Raw genomic sequence first — 20092 nt, forward strand, 5'->3', positions numbered from 1 at the left:
ACGTCCTAATCAGGTCCCCACTCAATACATATGGGTCTGGTAAATTAAAATGCTGCCGGTCTAATGTCCAGCTCCACGCCCAGCCCATGAGCTCCATCAGCAGCACATTTTAATTTAAAATGAAAAATGAATGTGTTTATGCAACAAATGTTAGTGCATCGTATCACATTGATTCATTCTCTAATCAAACCGAATCCTTTAAAACTATAACTTATTGTTCCTGTATCGTATCGGAGCCCATGTATCTAGAGATGTATCGAATCGTCTTGGAAGTCTATGCGCAGTTGGGACAAAGCCAACACAGGACCCTTGTCTTGCCCTAAACTGCCGTCCTATTTTGATAAGCGCTTGGTGTGTAGGCAATGCTACACCTTGGCTTCACTCTCTCTAGTAGTCTAAGAGGGGATCACTGACACTTGTTCAAACGAGCTATCCATTAAACACACACACACGCACACACAGCAGGCTATATTGCTCCCTGTGTCCTCCTCAGACTAGTCCTCACTAACACTAACAGCTCTACTTGTACTCTGGCTGTGAAGATACCACTATCGCACTTGTTTTTCCATGTCAAAAATGAAAACACAAAGCAGACCAAATTTTTTGTCAGTCCTTTAAAAATCTGCTGTATGTAAAATATTGTGTTCTATAGCTTGGAAAATAAATACGTGACTCTGGATGACAACATAATGATGTTTGTTTCCAACATTAGAGCTGTTTTCCTAAAGAAGTTAAATCTTCTTTGTGTTTTGTTTCCTTGCCACAATACTAATGCGTACCGTGATACTGGTATCGTCCCAGCCCTAACTTGTTCCGTGGCCAGGTTGTTTGTTCCGTTGTGAAAACAAGACTCTTGATTGAAAAGTTGCCCGGAAGAGTCATTTGAGAAGATTAGTGGAAGAAATTCTGCCAATTGTGGTGACCTTAACACCCCCCTTTTGAGTCCCCTCCATCCCTCTTCTATCTATCCCTGTAAGGGTAGAGAGAGCGAGAGACCAGGCTATGTGTGACGGTCTACTGTGTGTAGACAGTAAGCGGTGTGATGGTAGATACAGGAAGCTGGTTGTCTGCTCTGAGCTGTCTCCATTGAGGGCTAACGGCCATGCACTGTGATGGACGGCTTTTGTTGGTGACGTGTGATTTACCCTCCTTTCTGTCTGTTTCCCTCTGTCTCTCCCTCTCCTCTTTTCCTCTTTTCCTCCCTTTCCCGCTCTCAATTCCCTCTATCTCTGTTTCTCACCCTGCTTTCTCCCCATTCCTCTCTCTATTCCCTCCTCCTCCTGCACTTCCCCTCCCACCTCCTCCTGCACTTCCCCCTCTCGCTGCCCTCCCCTCTTCTTCAGAGAGACAAAGACTCCCGCCTCCTCCTGTTTCCATCCCCCCTCTCTCATCCCCCTCTCTCTGTCATTTGGAGGCAGTCCGTCCGCCGGCTGTGTGCGCACACTCATCTCTCACACACACACACACACACACACACACACACACACACACACACACACACACACACACACACACACACACACACACACACACACACACACACACACACACACACACACACACACTCTCTCTCTCTCTCTCTCTCTCTCTCTCTGGCTCTCCATAGTCTGAGAAGGAAGGTTGCTCTGTTCTACATGGCAGGATATTGTTATTCATTCCATCTTGGTTAAGGCGTGTGAAGAAGGCACCACGTTGCTAGGGTCTCACAGCTTTGTGTACTAATAAGTAGATCATATATTCTTCTCTCTGGGCTTTTCTTCTTTTAATGGAAGGACTCTATCACGGTAAGGTTTTCTCTCTCTCTCGCTGCTGCTCTGTTCTCCTACGGTGTAGACTACACTGCTACCCTGCTGTGGTGTACGCTAGGCTAGCTTGCTGATTGGAACGGTATTTACAATATAGTGTTCTCCTCTGTGTGTGTGTGTGTGTGTGTGTGTGTGTGTGTGTGTGTGTGTGTGTGTGTGTGTGTGTGTGTGTGTGTGTGTGTGTGTGATTTTAAGGTGATTTTTAATCTCCTATCTGTATTATCTACCATGGTAGTGATATGGACACTTCATGTGGTCAGAAATTAAATTAATTGGACAATTATAACAGGTCTTAGCAGAGTATTTTAATGAGCATCATTTTGAGACACATTTAGGATGGTGATGGTAATGATAGCACATTATTTTATTGGTACATGGTTCATACTGTAGCTTGTTGTACAGGGTACACCGTTAACAGAGGATTCATACTGTAGCTTGTTGTACAGGGTTCAGCGTTAACAGAGGATTCATACTGTAGCTTGTACAGGGTTCAGCGTTAACAGAGGATTCATACTGTAGCTTGTACAGGGTTCAGCGTTAACAGAGGATTCATACTGTAGCTTGTACAGGGTTCAGCGTTAACAGAGGATTCATACTGTAGCTTGTTGTACAGGGTCCACCGTTAACAGAGGATTCATACTGAAGCTTGTTGTACAGGGTTCAGCGTTAACAGAGGATTCATACTGAAGCTTGTTGTACAGGGTTCAGCGTTAACAGAGGATTCATACTGAAGCTTGTTGTACAGGGTCCACCGTTAACAGAGGATTGATACTGTAGCTTGTTGTACAGGGTCCACCGTTAACAGAGGATTCATACTGTAGCTTGTTGTACAGGGTCCACTGTTAACAGAGGATTCATACTGAAGCTTGTTGTACAGGGTTCAGCGTTAACAGAGGATTCATACTGTAACTTGCATGTGACTGAGATACAATACAACTTTTATTCATCCATTGAAACAGAATTTTTTTTTTTGCTGTCTGTGCAGTACTACTTCACAATCCAATGTTAATCTCTTGCTTGATGTCTACGGTCTTCTATTTCTGTAAAACTTCTCCTGACCTAATGGTTGTTCCAAATGGCCCCTATCCCTAATACATTGCACTACTTTTGACCAGGGCCCATAGGGTCTATAAGGAATAGTGTGCCATTTGGGATGCAGACTGGGACACAAACTGCCTTTCTGGAGTGTCTGTTCAGTTCCTAATCCAAGCTGTAGATAATCATGTGTCAGTCCCAGTGATAAATGGCCCTAGTCACTGGAGTGAAGTGTGATCATGTGTGGGAGGGAGGCAGAGGGGGATGTAGGCGTGCAACAATCCTCTTCTTACTCTGGTGGTGTCATATATTTTCTATGTTATATCAACTTCCTCATCCATAATTAATGATGCTTATTATTCCTTACCCCTCTTGACAAAATGTGTGGGACATATGCAAAACAAGCACCGTTTGCAAAGGCCTCCTTGTGCCCTCTTCACACAACTTGTAGTCTTAAGAACGTTTCTAATTTGATGAAGAAAATACATGTCCACATTGTATTAACTTTATGGCATAGAGTAGCTTTTGGGTAGTGATATTCCATCATGGTATGTCTACTGGATGCGTTCGTCTGCGGTGCACTCATGCATGACAGTGACCTTTGCTTCATGCCTTGCTTTTATATGGCGTGTGTGTCAGTGTCTGGCTACACAAGTTGTTTATCTTTTCATGTATGCCTGCTTTGGTACGTGTGACAGCTTCTGCAGAAGAGCTGAGGCTGCTTATTGGAGTGTAACCACATGAGTGTGCCTGCCTGTGAGCGCTTCTCTGAGTGTGTATGTACATGTGTTTGCGTTTGTTTGTGTGCGTGCGTGTGATTGTGTGTAACTAGTAACTGCTAGTTACACTCTAGCAGGTGTTGGAGGTGCTGGAGGCAGACCCCTGACCTTTATTGCATCCACAGACCCCTGTGCTGACCCCTTTACACGCCCCAGTAACACACCCTGTCCTGAGGGGTCACACACACACTTTCTCTCCGGTCAGCCAGAGGATTAACCATTAACTAGTGCTCTGCAGTATCTCCTGGAGACTCATAGCCAGCAGCTGGATGGGAAGGTTGAGTTAGTAACATGTAAATAAGTGTCGGTCGTTTGTAATGGTCACCTTGGAATGCGACCACTCACAGCTCTTTGTGCAACAGTAGCATCTAATTCACATTCCTTGTTGGATTTTTGACCCATTTCTTTTCATGCCATATATCGCCCACATATTTTGTCTTTTCACATTTCTCTTTATCCTTTCCTTCTCCTCTTGTATTCTAATGCATGTGTATATAATCTATCAATCTATATCTATATATGTATATAATTTCCAAATGCGCCCTGTATAATACAATTTAAAATACACTATATAAATGTGTAACTGCTTTTCAAAAGTTTGGGGTCACTTAGAAATGTCCTTGTTTTTGAAAGAAAAGCACATTTTTTGTCCATTTAAAATAACATAAAATTGATCAGAAATACAGTGTAGACATTGTTAATGTTGTAAATTACTATTATAGCTGGAAACGGCTGATTTTTAATGGAATATCTACATAGGCATTCAGAGGCCCATTATCAGCAAGCATCAGTCCTGTGTTCCAATTGCACGTTGTGTTAGCTAATCCAAGTTTATCATTTTAAAAGGCTAATTGATCATTAGAAAACCCTTTTGCAATTATGTTAGCACAGCTGAAAACTGTTGTCCTGATTAAAGAAGCAATAAAACTGTCCTTCTTTAGACTAGTTGAGTAGCTGGAGCATCAGCATTTGTGGGTTCGATTACAGGCTCAAAATGTCCAGAAACAAATAACTTTCTTCTGAAACTCATCAGTCTATTCTTGTTCTGAGAAATGAATGCTATTCCATGCGAGAAATTGCCAAGAAACTGGCGATATTATACAACGCTGTGTACTACTCCCTTCACAGAACAGCACAAACTGGCGCAAACCAGAATAGAAAGAGTGGGAGGCCCCGGTGCACACACACACACACACACACACACACACACACATATATATATATACATACATACATACACACATACACACATATGTGTGTGTGTGTATATATATATATATATATATATATATATATATATGTATGTGTGTGTGTGTTTTATATTGTATTATACAGGGTGCATTTGGAAAAGAGATCTAGGTCTCAATATGTCTTCCCTGTCAAAATAAAGGTTAAATAAATAAAAAAATCTACACACACTTAGCTTCGGCCTATGCTGCCATTCAAATAACAATCCTTTAATTTGGGGATTTCTTGTGCATTGTTCATTATAAGGAGTGAAGCTGATGTGTACAGTTGGGTTATCTTTCCTGTTAGGCTATAGCCTAGCCTAGTGTAGTGCAGGAATCTACTCTGTAGGTCCTTCTCTCATAGTAGCCTGTGCTAACTCAAGGTGAGCGTTTCCCTAGCGTAATGTAGTTATATGCTATTGGAGGTCCAGCTGACCTTGTTTTGGCTACGTCGTCTTGCTTTGTCAGCACTTGGCAGTCTTCTGATGCCCTGCTGCATATATGGAAACAGAACTTCCTCCCGCCTTGCACTGCAGGTGAAACACACAGGCATCGTTCTTTTTACTTTTTTTTTTTTTTCACTTTTATTTAACCAGGTAGGCTAGTTGAGAACAAGTTCTCATTTATAACTGCGACCTGACCAAGATAAAGCAAAGCAGTGCGACACAAACAACAACACAGAGTTACACATGGCATAAACAAGCACACAGTCAATAACACAATAGAAAAAAAGATATATACAGTGGGGCAAAAAAGTATTTAGTCAGCCACCAATTGTGCAAGTTCTCCCATTTAAAAAGATGAGAGGCCTGTAATTTTCATCATATGTACACTTCATCATATGTGCACTTCAACTATGACAGACAAAATTAGAAAAAAAAATCCAGAAAATAGGATTTTTAATGAATTTATTTGCAAATTATGGTGGAAAATAAGTATTTGGTCACCTACAAACAAGCAAGATTTCTGTCTCTCACAGACCTGTAACTTCTTCTTTAAGAGGCTCCTCTGTCCTCCACTCGTTACCTGTATTAATGGCACCTGTTTGAACTTGTTATCAGTATAAAATACACCTGTCCACAACCTCAAACAGTCACACTACAAACTCCACTATGGCCAAGACCAAAGAGCTGTCAAAGGACACCAGAAACAAAATTGTAGACCTGCACCAGGCTGGGAAGACTGAATCTGCAATAGGTAAGCAGCTTGGTTTGAAGAAATCAACTGTGGGAGCAATTATTAGGAAATGGAATGGAACGTACAAGACCACTGATAATCTCCCTCGATCTGGGGCTCCACGCAAGATCTCACCCCGAGGGGTCAAAATGATCACAAGAACGGTGAGCAAAAATCCCAGAACCACACGGGGGGACCTAGTGAATGACCTGCAGAGAGCTGGGACCAAAGTAACAAAGCCTACCATCAGTAACACACTCCGCCAGGGACTCAAATCCTGCAGTGCCAGACGTGTCCCCCTGCTTAAGCCAGTACATGTCCAGGCCCGTCTGAAGTTTGCTAGAGAGCATTTGGATGATCCAGAAGAAGATTGGGAGAATGTCATATGGTCAGATGAAACCAAAATATAACTTTTTGGTAAAAACTCAACTCGTCGTGTTTGGACGACAAAGAATGCTGAGTTGCATCCAAAGAACACCATACCGACTGTGAAGCATGGGGGTGAAAACATCATGCTTTGGGGCTGTTTTTCTGCAAAGGGACCAGGACGACTGATCCGTGTAAAGGAAAGAATGAATAGGGCCATGTATCGTGAGATTTTGATTGAAAACCTCCTTCCATCAGCAAGGGCATTGGCTGGGTCTTTCAGCATGACAATGATTCCAAACACACCGCCCGGGCAACGAAGGAGTGGCTTCGTAAGAAGCCTTTCAAGGTCCTGGAGTGGCCTAGCCAGTCTCCAGATCTCAACCCCATAGAAAATCTTTGGAGGGAGTTGAAAGTCCGTGTTGCCCAGCAACAGCCCCAAAACATCACTGCTCTAGAGGAGATCTGCATGGAGGAATCGGCCAAAATACCAGCAACAGTGTGTGAAAACCTTGTGAAGACTTACAGAAAACGTTTGACCTCTATCATTGCCAACAAAGGGTATATAACAAAGTATTGAGATAAAATTTTGTTATTGACCAAATACTTATTTTCCACCATAATTTGCAAATAAATTCATAAAAAATTATACAATGTGATTTTCTGGATTTTTTTCTCTCATTTTGTCTGTCATAGTTGAAGTGTACCTATGATGAAAATTACAGGCCTCTCTCATCTTTTTAAGTGGGAGAACTTGCACAATTGGTGGCTGACTAAATGTATACAGTGTATACAGTGTGTGCAAATAAGGTAAGATAAGGGAGGTAGGGCAATAAATAGGCCGTAGTGGCAAAATAATGACAATTTAGCAATTAAACACTGGAGTGAATGATGTGCAGAAGATGAAGGTGCAAGTAGAGATACTGGGGTGCAAAGGAGAGAAAAAAGAAATACAGTATGGGGATGAGGTAGTTGGATGGGCCATTTACAGATGGGCTATGTTCAGGTGCAGTGATCTGTAAGCTGCTCTGACAGCTGGTGCTTAAAGTTAGTGAGGGAGATATGGGTCTCCAGCTTCAGTGATTTTTGCAATTTGTTCCAGTCATTGGCAGCAGAGAACTGGAAGGAAAGGAGGCCAAAGGAGGTATTGGCTTTGGGGGAGACCAGTGAAATATACCTGCTGTAGTGCGTGCTACGGGTGGGTGTTGCTATGGTGACCAGTGAGCTGAGATAAGGCGGGGCTTTACCTAGCAAAGACTTATAGATGACCTGGAGCAAGTGGGTTTGGTGACGAATATAAAGCGAGGACCAGCCAACGAGAGCATACAGGTCACAGTGGTGGGTAGTATATGGGGCTTTGGTGACAAAACGGTATGGCACTGTGATAGATTTCATCCAATGTGCTGAGTAGAGTGTTGGAGGCTATAGGGTTCAAAAGTGTTCCTGATTCCTCTCAGTAGAATCTGTCTTCCTACGGGTAACTCTAGAAAGATGTTCCTCGTCTCTACATTTCAGATTAATCCTCTCAGTAAAATGTTTGTCCTCTCGCTCTCGGCTTAATTTGGGTTTCTACTGAACAAACCCCTAGATGTTAAGAGGTTTTCTCATCACTTACAGTAGAATCAGGAACGTTTCCCATTCCTCTTTCCCCTCTCTCTCGGTTTATCTCCTGAAAGCATTAATTGTAATCCTAATCCTGATTTGGCAGGTAAAAGTAGATTAGTTAATCAAGTTAATAATCAGGTGGAAGGAGAGACATGAGGAAGGAAGGAGAGTGCAGACAGCTTGGAGCCAGGAAAATTATAACCTCCTCACTAGGTAATTATGCGTCTCACTCTCACAGATGTATTCTTTGTGGTAGACCGGGATTTTGCATTTGCTTCATACTCAGCGATTTGGATTTGCCAGTTTAGCATCGTTCCCATTGGATTAGATTAGGTTCCAATAATATGTGGGCCCATTTCCTGTTATGTCTCTTGGTCAATCACATATGTTGTTGTAAGAGGGTGTTTTGAGTGTCACAGCTTTCCTTTAACATGCTGCAAGAGACGGACTCTTTTCAGAAACAATGGTCTCAGTAGGGCCAGGACGATACTAGTATCGCAATATTTTTTCCATGGCTAAAAAAACGTTTTAAAAAACCTGCTATATGTAAAATAATGTTCTATAGCTTGGAAAATAAATACGTGAATCTGGATGACAACATAATGATGTTTATTTCCAACATTAGAGCTGTTTTCCTAAAGATGTTAAATCCACTTTGTGTTTTGTTTCCTTGCCACGATACTAACGAGTATCGCAAAACTGGTATCGTCCCAGCCCTACTCCTCAGTTCAGCTTGAAGCCCCAAACAATTCAAAATGCTTAAAACAGCCATTGAAAAGCTTGATAACAGACCTGTGGATGGCTGGATGGCTATTCTGAGAGGAGTCAGCAGTCTAGTCTCGCTGCGTTCCAAAAGGCACCCTATTCCCTATGTAGAGCCTGGGTTCTGGTCAAAAGTAGTACACTATATAAGGCATAGGGTGGCATTTTGGACAAACCCCAGTCTGTCATTATTACACAGGACAGCAGCAGGCCTGTGTAACTGGCTGAATGATTGATCTTATGGGTTATGAATGCTTGTTGGTAATGGCTGGACATGAAAGCAGATATTGACCTTCACATGTGCTTCAGCTTGTGTGAGTGACATTCCTGGTTCACATGATGTCAGGCAATGCTTTCTGGTTTATTGATGCCCCAATCTGTGGTGTGTACACCTCTGGGCTGGAGTGTGTGTGTGTGTGTGTGTGTATGTGTGTGTGTGTGTGTGTGTGTGTGTGTGTGTGTGTGTGTGTGTGTGTGTGTGTGTGTGTGTGTGTGTGTGTGTGTGTGTGTGTGTGTGTGTGTGTGTGTGTGTGTGCATGCGTCGCTAGGCGCTCTCAGAGGACTGAATTTATTCACTTGCTCGCATAATGCTCTTTATCTGTGTGTGTCTGTAGGTGATATACGGCAGGCTCTGTCCCCAAGCCAGACCCCAGCACTCTTCTTTTAGAACAAAGTGTCTCAGCAGTTTCACATGGTCTCCACCCCTCCACCAGACCATCACAGGTGGCCAGCACTGTAGTCCTCTACGTCTGCTCTGGTAGCTACATAACTGAGGCAGTTTTGCCCCAAATATTACCCTATTCCCTATAGTGCACTACATTGGGTAATAGGACCGTAGGAGTCTAGTTAATAGGGTGGCATTGGAACTCTCAGTCTTGGAACAAAGCAGGAAAAACACAGCCTGTGACACTCATCTCTTTCTAGCATTCTGCCCATGCTAAGTTCAGAGGTTGATATGTAAAGAAAGCCCCATTTAGGCCTTTTCAATCAGGGATTATGAGTAATTAAAAATAGATTTGAAAGCCAGGCAGTAAGATAACTTGAGGACAAGCATATTTGACAGTAGTGATTGTTGCACACTCATTCAGTCTGTCTGTCTGTTTTAGACACTGCTCTTTGCCTCTCTGTCAACACTGAGCTGCCAGCAGCTTTCAAATTCACCGGTGAGAAGAGTGCCTTGCTTTCTAAAATGCTTCAAAGAGAAAGCCTTGTTTTGAGAAAGCCTTGTTATCTCACTTCCCTTTTCCCCTGCGCTAAGATAAATGTAAGCATTAGGCACTCCCAGGCCATATATCTCCCTCCCTGAATGTGTGTGTCCTGGGGACAGATTGAGGAGCAGGTGTTTGGGCCCTCTGCCAGACAGAGGGGCTTTGTGGGGTCACCAGGCAGGGGACAGAGCAGACCGGGGACGTCCACCACAGCCCCATACGGCCCTCCATACGTTACACTGACCACAGTGAAGAGACCTCGACCTTGACACTGACATGGGCCACGCGGGTCAGGCTGGTTCTTAGCGAGTGTTAGCATTAGTGCAGTGAGGTGTGATCAGTCCTATTAAAGCTAGCCTGGCTACTAGTATCACTAGCCTCTACTGCTGACCTATCTAGTTGGTGATCCAGTGACAAAGAGAGAGCACCATATGCACCGAGGTGATACTAGTTTATTAAAGAGACACTGGGCTAATGGACTAATCTTTTAAGCCCTGGATGAACAGTCAATCCAGAGGTCTCAAGCTGCCTTTCACATGGTGATTTGATCAACTGGCGCTTGGATATATTGATTATTAAAGGACTTAGGTTTTCTTTACCAACCCTATACTCATTACTCAGGGAGGACAGACTCTTTAGAGACATCATGGTCTGTCCAGGAGCATATGGTTCATTCTGGCCCTCAAGCTCTTTCTCAGAAATCGAATTATTACAACTATAGACACCCCTATAAGTAATATATGCTTGGTTGATCTGGTTATAGGCTGAGAGACCTACACCACCTACACATCTCAAGTCAATGTAATAATGTTCAAGTGATGGATCATGGGACCGATGTTGATATGAAACCAACTGCAAAATGGTATTATTTGGGATGCGTGTCAATGTTGATCATTGTTCTGTAGCCTCTTGATTGTTGAGTTGGATGGCTGGTGTCCATCTGTGGTCTACGGGTTTATTTGGTCTCTACTCTCATCCAAATGGCACCCTATTCCCTCCATAGTACATTACTTTTGGCCTATAGGGCACTACATAGAGAATAGGGTGCCAAGACAGAGTGCTCAAACACAAAGCCAGGGTAGAATGAGAGGCATTGAGAAGGCAATGTCTCTCTCTTTAAAAAAAAAAGCATTCTGTTGCCACTTGACATTTCACCACTTCAGTTGACCTTAGCCTACATACCCACCTGCAGTTTGTCTGGTTCCATTCCACACACATCCACACACACAAAGTGCATGCCAATTTTATGACTCATCCTTCTCATTGTACTCTCCTGACAATTGATTAACCTTGTTCTGAAACCTGAGAGACTAAAACCACGTCTTTCCGTCCTGTCTGTCTGTCTATGGCCACTCTGAAACCCAACCCCGGAGGACTTCCTTCAGATTGTTACCTTGCATTCCGGTTCACTTTGAACTGTGACACTGACAGATTATGGTGTCATCATAGGAGTCCCCTTCTGTGCCAGCCCTGGCCCCTATGGGCCCCTATGTGTCAAAGGTAGTGCCCTATTTGGGAATATGGTGCCATTTGGGAGCCACAGAGCTTTATCTCCCAAGCAGCTAGGGGGCGCTCTATGACCAGGCACCGGGTTGGGTTGGAGCCGCCAGGCTGCCCTCTAGGATTATCATTGACCCACTAAACCACATGCTGCCTCGACTCCACTGAACCTAATGTGCTGAACTGACAGATCAACAACCGATCAAACCAACTGACCTCCCTGTTGTCTCTCTTTCTCTTGCAGATATTTCAAGAATTTCCTACTACACAGGTGAGTGGCCTTCAGAACTACAAGTGATCTCATACTGTATGCTGTGAACTACAATAGATCTTATACGCTGTGAAAGTTTCTCATTATCTTCTGGTCAGATAAACCTTGGTAGGCAGGTTTGATTTATAGTGGTGCTCTTCTGATGAATAGACGGCTCTGTCATCTACATTTAATGCACCAACATCGACTCATATGAAGGGCACATCCACTTATTCCCAAGAGGATCTAGGCTACTATTCTTAGAGTGACCAATCAGAAACGCATCTTTTGACCAATGGGTAAAATAATGTTAACAAATGGTCCAAACCTGTGTCTATCATAATCCGTTCACAAGTTCTTGTAGTTTTTAGCCTTTTAGGAAAAAATCTGGGGGAAAGCATTGCATCAGCAAAGCTGGATGCTGTGTGAGAATTAAGGCTGATTTACAGGGTTAGTGTTGAACTCGTCATCTTTCTTCTTGAATCCGGAGGATATTAAACAATATAGAGGTAAGATGGATATAGTTTAAGGCATTTAATTTTAGTATTTTAATAATTTAGTGTACGCTTTTCATATTAATGCGAAATTCGTAAGATTTCTTATAAAAACAAGTATATCTCTGTGAAATGTCAGCGGTGCACAGAGCATACCGCAAGCTTTTTATTTTCAAATGATAAATTAGCTTTTTGGGATCCACCGAAACAGCTTTGCAGACTACCACCACAACATGTGAACTCTGCCAACACAGCTTGGTGTTTATTATCAGATGTATTAGGTTACAAAATCCAACTTTTTGGATATAATGTTAATGATACGTTAGAAGGACCCCACTGAACGATTTAGAACATGAAGAATCATATGTGTCTTGGTCAAATTTATTTTTATAACATAAGGAAGTTACATTTCATCATCCAAGCATGTTTTCACTCACTCTTCCATCCTCGAAGTGAAGTCATATTAGTCCCCTCCACCGAGAGTGTCTGTGTTCAGAGTGTAAAGATATATTTCCTCAAGATTATTTAGGAAGGGGATATTAGCTGAGCTGAAGGGGAGAGAGAGCGAAGGTGTGTGTGTGTCCTGTGGATGATGAAGGTCACTGGGAAGCCTGTTTGTCCGTCTCACTCCTTAATGAGACTACACACACACTAAAATGTCATTTGGGTTTCATCATTCTACTGCTGTAAAGTCTCTGGCACTTGAATTCCATGTACCTAAACTAGAGGTCGACCGATTATGATTTTTCAACACTGATACCGATTATTGGAAGACCAAAAAAGCCGATACCGATTAATCGGCCAATTTTTGTATTTATTTATTTGTAATAATGACAATTACAACAATACTGAATTAACACTTATTTTAACTTAATATAATACATCAATAAAATCAATTTAGCCTCAAGTAAATAATGAAACATGTTCAATTTGGTTTAAATAATGCAAAAATAAAGTGTTGGAGAAGAAAGTAAAAGTGCAATATGTGCTATGTAAGAAAGCTGACGTTTCAGTTCCTTGCTCAGAACATGAGAGCATATGAAAGCTGGTGGTTCCTTTTAACATGAGTCTTCAATATTCCCAGGTAAGAAGGTTGGTTGTAGTTATTATAGGACTATTTCCCTCTATACCATTTGTATTTCATCAACCTTTGATTATTGGATGTTTTTATAGGCACTTTAGTATTGCCAGTGTAACAGTATAGCTTCCGTCCCTCTCCTCGCTCCTCCCTGGGCTCGAACCAGCAACACAACGACAACAGCCACCATCGAAGCAGCATTACCCATGCAGAGCAAGAGGAACAACCACTAGAAGGCTCAGAGTGAGTGACGTTTGAAACGCTATTAGCGCGCACTAACTAGCTAGCCATTTCACTTCAGTTACACGCTTGAAGTAATAAACAGTGCAATGCTTGACGCACAACGAAGAGCTGCTGGCAAAACGCACAAAAATGCTGTTTGAATGAATGTTTACGCGCCTGCTTCTGCCTACCACCGCTCAGTCAGATACTTGTATGCTCAGTCAGATTCTATGCAACGCAGGACACGCTAGATAATATCTAGTAATATCATCAACCATGTGTAGTTAACTAGTGATTATGATTGATTGTTTTTTATAAGATAAGTTTAATGCTAGCTAGTAGCTTACTGCATTCGCGTAACAGGCAGTCTCCTTGTGGAGTGCAACGAGAGAGAGGCAGGTTGTTATTGTGTTGGACTAGTTAACTGTAAGGTTGCAAGATTGGATCCCCCGAGCTGACAAGGTGAAAATCTGTCGTTCTGCCCCTGAACGAGGCAGTTAACCCACCGTTCCTAGGCCGTCATTGAAAATAAGAATGTGTTATTAACTGACTTTCCTCGTTAAATAAAGATTAAACATAGGTGTAATAAAAAATTTAAAATCGGCACATCGGCGCCGAAAAATACCGATTTCCGATGGTTATGAAAACTTGAACTCGGCCCTAATTAATCGGCCATTCCGATTAATTGGTCGACCTCTAACCTAAACGCCATACCAGAACTCCATAGCCGTACCTAAACTCCATACCAGAACTCCATAGCCGTACCTAAACTCCATACCAGAACTCAATAGCCATACCAGAACTCCATACCAGAACTCCATAGCCGTACCTAAACTCCATACCAGAACTCCATAGCCGTACCTAAACTCCATACCAGAACTCAATAGCCATACCAGAACTCCATAGCCGTACCTAAACTCCATACCAGAACTCCATAGCCGTACCTAAACTCCATACCAGAACTCCATAGCCGTACCTAAACTCCATACCAGAACTCAATAGCCATACCAGAACTCCATAGCCGTACCTAAACTCCATACCAGAACTCCATAGCCGTACCTAAACTCCATACCAGAACTCCATAGCCGTACCAGAACTCCATACCAGACCTCAATAGCCGTACCAGAACTCCATAGCCGTACCAGAACTCCATACCAGAACTCCATAGCCGTACCAGAACTCCATACCAGAACTCCATAGCCGTACCAGAACTCCATACCAGAACTCCATAGCCGTACCAGAACGCCATACATTTTTTTTATAGAATGTGTAATGAACAACGTGTTTAGTCTCACTCACCCAAAGGCCATTCAGACAACTTGACACAACTGTGGGAAGCATTAAAGTCAACATGGGCCAGCATCCCTGTGAAACACTTTCGATACCTTGTAGAGTCCATGCCCTTACGAATTGAGGCTGTTCTGAGAGCAAAACAGAGGGGTTCTTAATGTTTTATACACTCAGTGTGTATATACAGTGCATTCGGAAAGTATTCAGACCCCTTCACATTTTCCACTTTGTTATGTTAAAGCCTTATTTTAAAATTGCTTATTAAACTGTTTTTTCCCCCTCACCAATCTACACACAATACCCCATAATGATAAAGTAAAAACAGGTTTTTAGAAATTTGTGCAAATGTATAATAACATTTTAAAAAATCACACTTATATAAGTATTCAGACTCTTTACTCAGTACTTTCTTGAAGCACTTTTGGCAGCGATTACATCCTCGAGTTTGGCCGGTTGGCCAGCTCTAGGAAGAGTCTTTCTTGGTGGTTCCAAACTTCTTCCATTTAAGAATGATGGAGGCCACTGTGTTCTTGGGGACCTTCAATGCTGCAGACATATTTTGGCACCCTTCACCAGATCTGTGCCGCGACACAATCCTGTCTCTGAGCTCTACGGACAATTCCTTCGACCTCATGACTTGTTTTTTTTCTTTTATTTCTTTTATTGTTTTATTTCACCTTTATTTAATCAGGTAGGCCAGTTGAGAACAAGTTTTCATTTACCACTGCGATCTGGCCAAGATAAAGCAAAGCAGTGTGACAAAAACAACACAGAGTTATTCATGGGATAAACAAACATACAGTCAATAACACAATTGAAAAGTCTATATACACTGTGTGCAAATTTAGTAAGATTAGGGAGGTAAGGCAATAAATATGCCATAGTGGCAAAATAATTACAATTTAGCAATTCAACACTGGAATGATAGATGTGCAGAAGATTAATGTGCAAGTCGAGATACTGGGGTGCAAAGAGCAAAAAAAATAATAACAATATGGGGATGAGGTAGTTGGGTGGGCTATTTACAGATGGGCTGTGAACAGGTGCATTAATCGGTAAGCTGCTCTGACAGTTGATGCTTAAAGTTAGTGAGGGAGATATAAGACTGCAGCTTCAGTGATTATTTGTGCTGCAGCTTCAGTGATTATTGTGCTGCTATGTTGACCAGTGAGCTGAGATAAGTTGGGGCTTTACCTAGCAAAGACTTATAGATGACCTGGGGCCAGGTCACGCATGCACAGATGTCAGACACACACACACACACACACACAGTTGTTGTCCATTTTGTGTCCCCTGCCCTCCTAAATCCCCTATAGTAATATTGGAGAATGATGAAGTGACCCAGCTCCATAAAATACATGATAACGGAGAGAAACCTCACGGAATAGAGGAAATAAATACTCCTCTTTAGTTTGGCTATACAAACACCTGGGCTACATTCAGTAGGGCACATCATATCAAAACATTTTGCAACATTAGACCAAAATGAGCGTTTCTTATCAGACATGTTAAGGTAGCACCTGTCAATTAAAAAAAAAAAAAAAATCCCCAACTGATAGCTATAGAACTGAGTTTGCATTGGACTGATATTCCTCTCAATGAGCTGCAGCATCTGGAAGCCATTTTGGCATATTGATATTTACAATGGCAGATTTTAGGGATTGATCAAAGTAAAGTTAGTTTGTTCATTCACAACCCCCCAGACTGTGTCTTCTGTCTGTCTAGCTAGCACCTCATCTTCTTTGACGACCACAGAAACTCTGAGGATAAAACAGGTTCCAAACGCTGCACTCTCTTTCTGTGTGTGTCCCAAATTACACCCTTTTCCCTATAGAGTGCGCTACTTTTGACCAGAGCTCTATGGGAGTAGTGAAAAGTGTGCCATTTGGTCTCTCCACATCCCAGGCCTTCCGGTGGTTGGGCTAAATAAGGTGGTCACTGCACGTTGTATATGTTAATTGCTCCAGACCTCTTTAGCAAGGCAGATACATAGCAATCATCACTAGGGAATACTGATTAGGAGTTCAAATGATGTAGTGGCATTGTTATGTAAATGACTCATTAAATTAAAGGCAAGTAATCATTGATAATCCCTGTTTCTCTGTTTCATCTGGGTTGGGTTACATGGGTCGAGTTCTTCAGGGTTAGGAGGTTTGGGAGTTAGCTTAAACCTATCACTGTTCAAATGTTAAAACCGCTATGTAGGCTTATGATACCTATCATTCACCCACATAGGTTAATAAAACCTATAATACACGTTTGTAGGTTTATAATGGTCCTAGAATCTAGGTCATGTTAAATTCCAGTTGTGCAAAGCCATACAGAATGCTCTGAGTCCCCCTGGATAAAACAGAGATGACAAGGTCATGGTTTAAAATGGCATCCATTCTTAGATCAATATTCACACATTCACACATTCTATTGACGTTCCATCTGGATCGATTGCACTTAGCTAGCTACAGTAGATTGTATAATCCAGTGGTGTGTGACACACACAAACCTCCATGACTATGTACTGTATGGTTAGTGGAACCATGTGACACTGTTACCCAGGTAAAGTATGTTGGATAAGGTGTGATGATGTTGAAAGCCCCACGAGAGAGGGAGTGATGAGTAGTACAACATCCAACCCCATGACCTTCAACAGTGGCTGGCTCCACAACACCCCAACAAACACACACAGTCCATTAGGTGACAGCTGACTATGTGGCTGCAGAGATGAAAGTGATAATGGTGAAAAGGATTATTGTGAAAACCTTAACGGCTAGAGCCTACCTGAGCAGCTGTGGGATGGCTGGTCTGGGATCTGTCCTGGGTTCAGACTGTGTGTGTTTGTGTGCACTAAACTCCTATAACTGTCAGTGGGGATATTCAATGTTTGTCTTCAATCATCTTTTCAATGAAGAACGTTGCATACCAGATACACCTGCTTATTTGTGTGTGTTTATTCTGTATTTGCAGGATGTTATGATTGACAGTCCCCCCCTCCCCCAGTTATACAAGTAATTTGTGATTCTAATCCACAGCATTTAAGTTGACTAGGTAACCATTTAACTATGGCCTTAGAGACTCCTACAGTATGTATTTAACCATGGTCTTAGAGACTCCTACAGTATGTATTTAACCATGGTCTTATAGACTCCTACAGTATGTATTTAACCATGGTCTTAGAGACTCCTACAGTATGTATTTAACCATGGTCTTAGAGACTCCTACAGTATGTATTTAACCATGGTCTTAGAGACTCCTACAGTATGTATTTAACCATGGTCTTAGAGACTCCTACAGTATGTATTTAACCATGGTCTTAGAGACTCCTACAGTATGTCTTTAACCATGGTCTTATAGACTCCTACAGTATTTATTTAACCATGGTCTTAGAGACTCCTACAGTATGTATTTAACCATGGTCTTAGAGACTCCTACAGTATGTATTTAACCATGGTCTTAGAGACTCCTACAGTATGTATTTAACCATGGTCTTAGAGACTCCTACAGTATGTCTTCCTTTCTCTTCTCTATTAGAACCCAGGCCTGCAAACAGACCAGTTACATATTCAGCTGATGATTGCATGCACCACTGAACCATACGGCTGTATGTGTTTCAGTGTGTGTTTTTGTGTTTCTGTGTGGGCCTACTCTCAGCCACTGCTCCCAGCCGTGTAAGGTTTGGTGTCTGTATGGTTTGGTAACACGTGCCCCAGTCTAGTGTCTGTATGGTTTGGTAATACGTGCCCCAGCCTGGTGTCTGTATGGTTTGGTAACACGTGCCCCGGCTTGGGCTCCTGCTATTGAAATATGGACAAGGGAGCGGGGAGGAGGGGTGGGTGAGAGGCTTTTGTTTGGGAACAGTGGGCCGGATGTGATGTGAGCTGAATAGCTGGGAAGAGCACCTCTCCCTCTCCATGGGGTTCAGTCATAGCCCCTTTGTCTGTCTGCCCCGGCTGTTTCTGGGGCTCTCTGTCCCTCTGATCCACTATGTTCCAAATAGCACATTGTTCCCTATATAGTGCTCTACTTTCCACCAGGAACCATAGGGAATAGGGTGCCATTTGGGATGCAGACCCAGTCCACATGAATACCCATAGATGGAGCAGCCAGGCAGGGCTACTCTCTTCTGCTCCTCTTCTCCTCCTCTCTCCTTCTCTGTTCTCCACCCCCTCTTGTTTCATTGGCAGTCTGCTCAGTAAGCAGACAATGATTCAATTAACTGGCAGCATAAATCTCTGCCTTCAACTTAAACTCACCCACAGGGGCCAGTCTGGGATGCCACATACAGTGTCTTCAGAAAGTATTCATATCCCTTAAAGCCTGAATTCAAAATGGATTCAATATGTTTTTCTCACCCAACCACACATACATTACCCCATAATGACAAAGTGAAAACATGTTTTTGGAAATGTATTGAAAATTAATTGTGGAAATATCTCATTTACATACATACACTAACATTCAAAAGTTTGGGGTCACTTAGAAATGTCCTTGTTTTTGAAAGAAAAGCACTTTTTTTTTGTCCATTAAAATAACATCAAATTGATCAGAAATACAGTGTAGACATTGTTAATGTTGTAAATGACTATTGTAGCTGGAAACGGCAGATACATTTTTTTATGGAATATTTACATAGGCGTGCAGAGGCCCATTATCAGCAACCATCACTCCTGTGTTCCAATGGCACATTGTGTTAGCTAATCCAAGTTTATAATTTTAAAAGGCTAATTTATCATTAGAAAATCCTTTTGCAATTATGTTAGCACAGCTGAAAACTGTTTTCCTGATTAAAGAAGCAATAAAACTGGCCTTCTTTAGACTAGTTGAGTATCTGGAGCATCAGCATTTGTGGGTTCAATTACCGGCTCAAAATGGCCAGACACAAAGAACTTTCTTCTGAAACTCGTCAGTCTATTCTTGTTCTGAGAATTGAAGGCTATTCCATGCGAGAAATTGCCAAGAAACTGAAGATCTCGTACAACGCAGTGTACTAGCGCAAACTGGCTCTAACCAGAATAGAAAGAGGAGTGGGAGGCCCCGGTACAGAACTGAGCAAGAGGACAAGTACATTAAAATGTCTAGTTTGAGAAACAGATGCCTCACAAGTCCTCAACTGGCATCATGGCTAGTGGGAAGGTTACTGACTTTTTCTGTGGCTAAACCAACTAGTTCGTAATTTAACAATTTTATTAATAATTACAGATGGCATACAAGTTTGTAAAGTTCACATGTTCCAGAAGGAATTTCTGCCAATACGGCATTTTGATTAAAAAAATAATTATGTTCAAAAGGCTCTCCTGTG

General features: G+C 42.2%; 1 protein-coding gene across 1 annotated transcript in view; it reads left to right on the plus strand.

Moving 5' to 3' along the window:
- Positions 1 to 1629: 1629 nt before the first annotated feature.
- Positions 1630 to 20092, plus strand: part of LOC139395902 (focal adhesion kinase 1-like) — a gene marked incomplete at its 3' end in the record, with an annotated part of 83963 nt that continues 65500 nt past the window's right edge. The window contains exons 1-2 of the mRNA XM_071143213.1: positions 1630 to 1784; positions 11710 to 11736. Coding sequence (XP_070999314.1) covers positions 1766 to 1784; positions 11710 to 11736 — 46 coding nt within the window. The remainder of the gene's footprint in view (positions 1785 to 11709; positions 11737 to 20092) is intronic.

Source organism: Oncorhynchus clarkii, unplaced genomic scaffold (assembly GCF_045791955.1).
Source record: "Oncorhynchus clarkii lewisi isolate Uvic-CL-2024 unplaced genomic scaffold, UVic_Ocla_1.0 unplaced_contig_2823_pilon_pilon, whole genome shotgun sequence".
Lineage (NCBI taxonomy): Eukaryota > Metazoa > Chordata > Actinopteri > Salmoniformes > Salmonidae > Oncorhynchus > Oncorhynchus clarkii.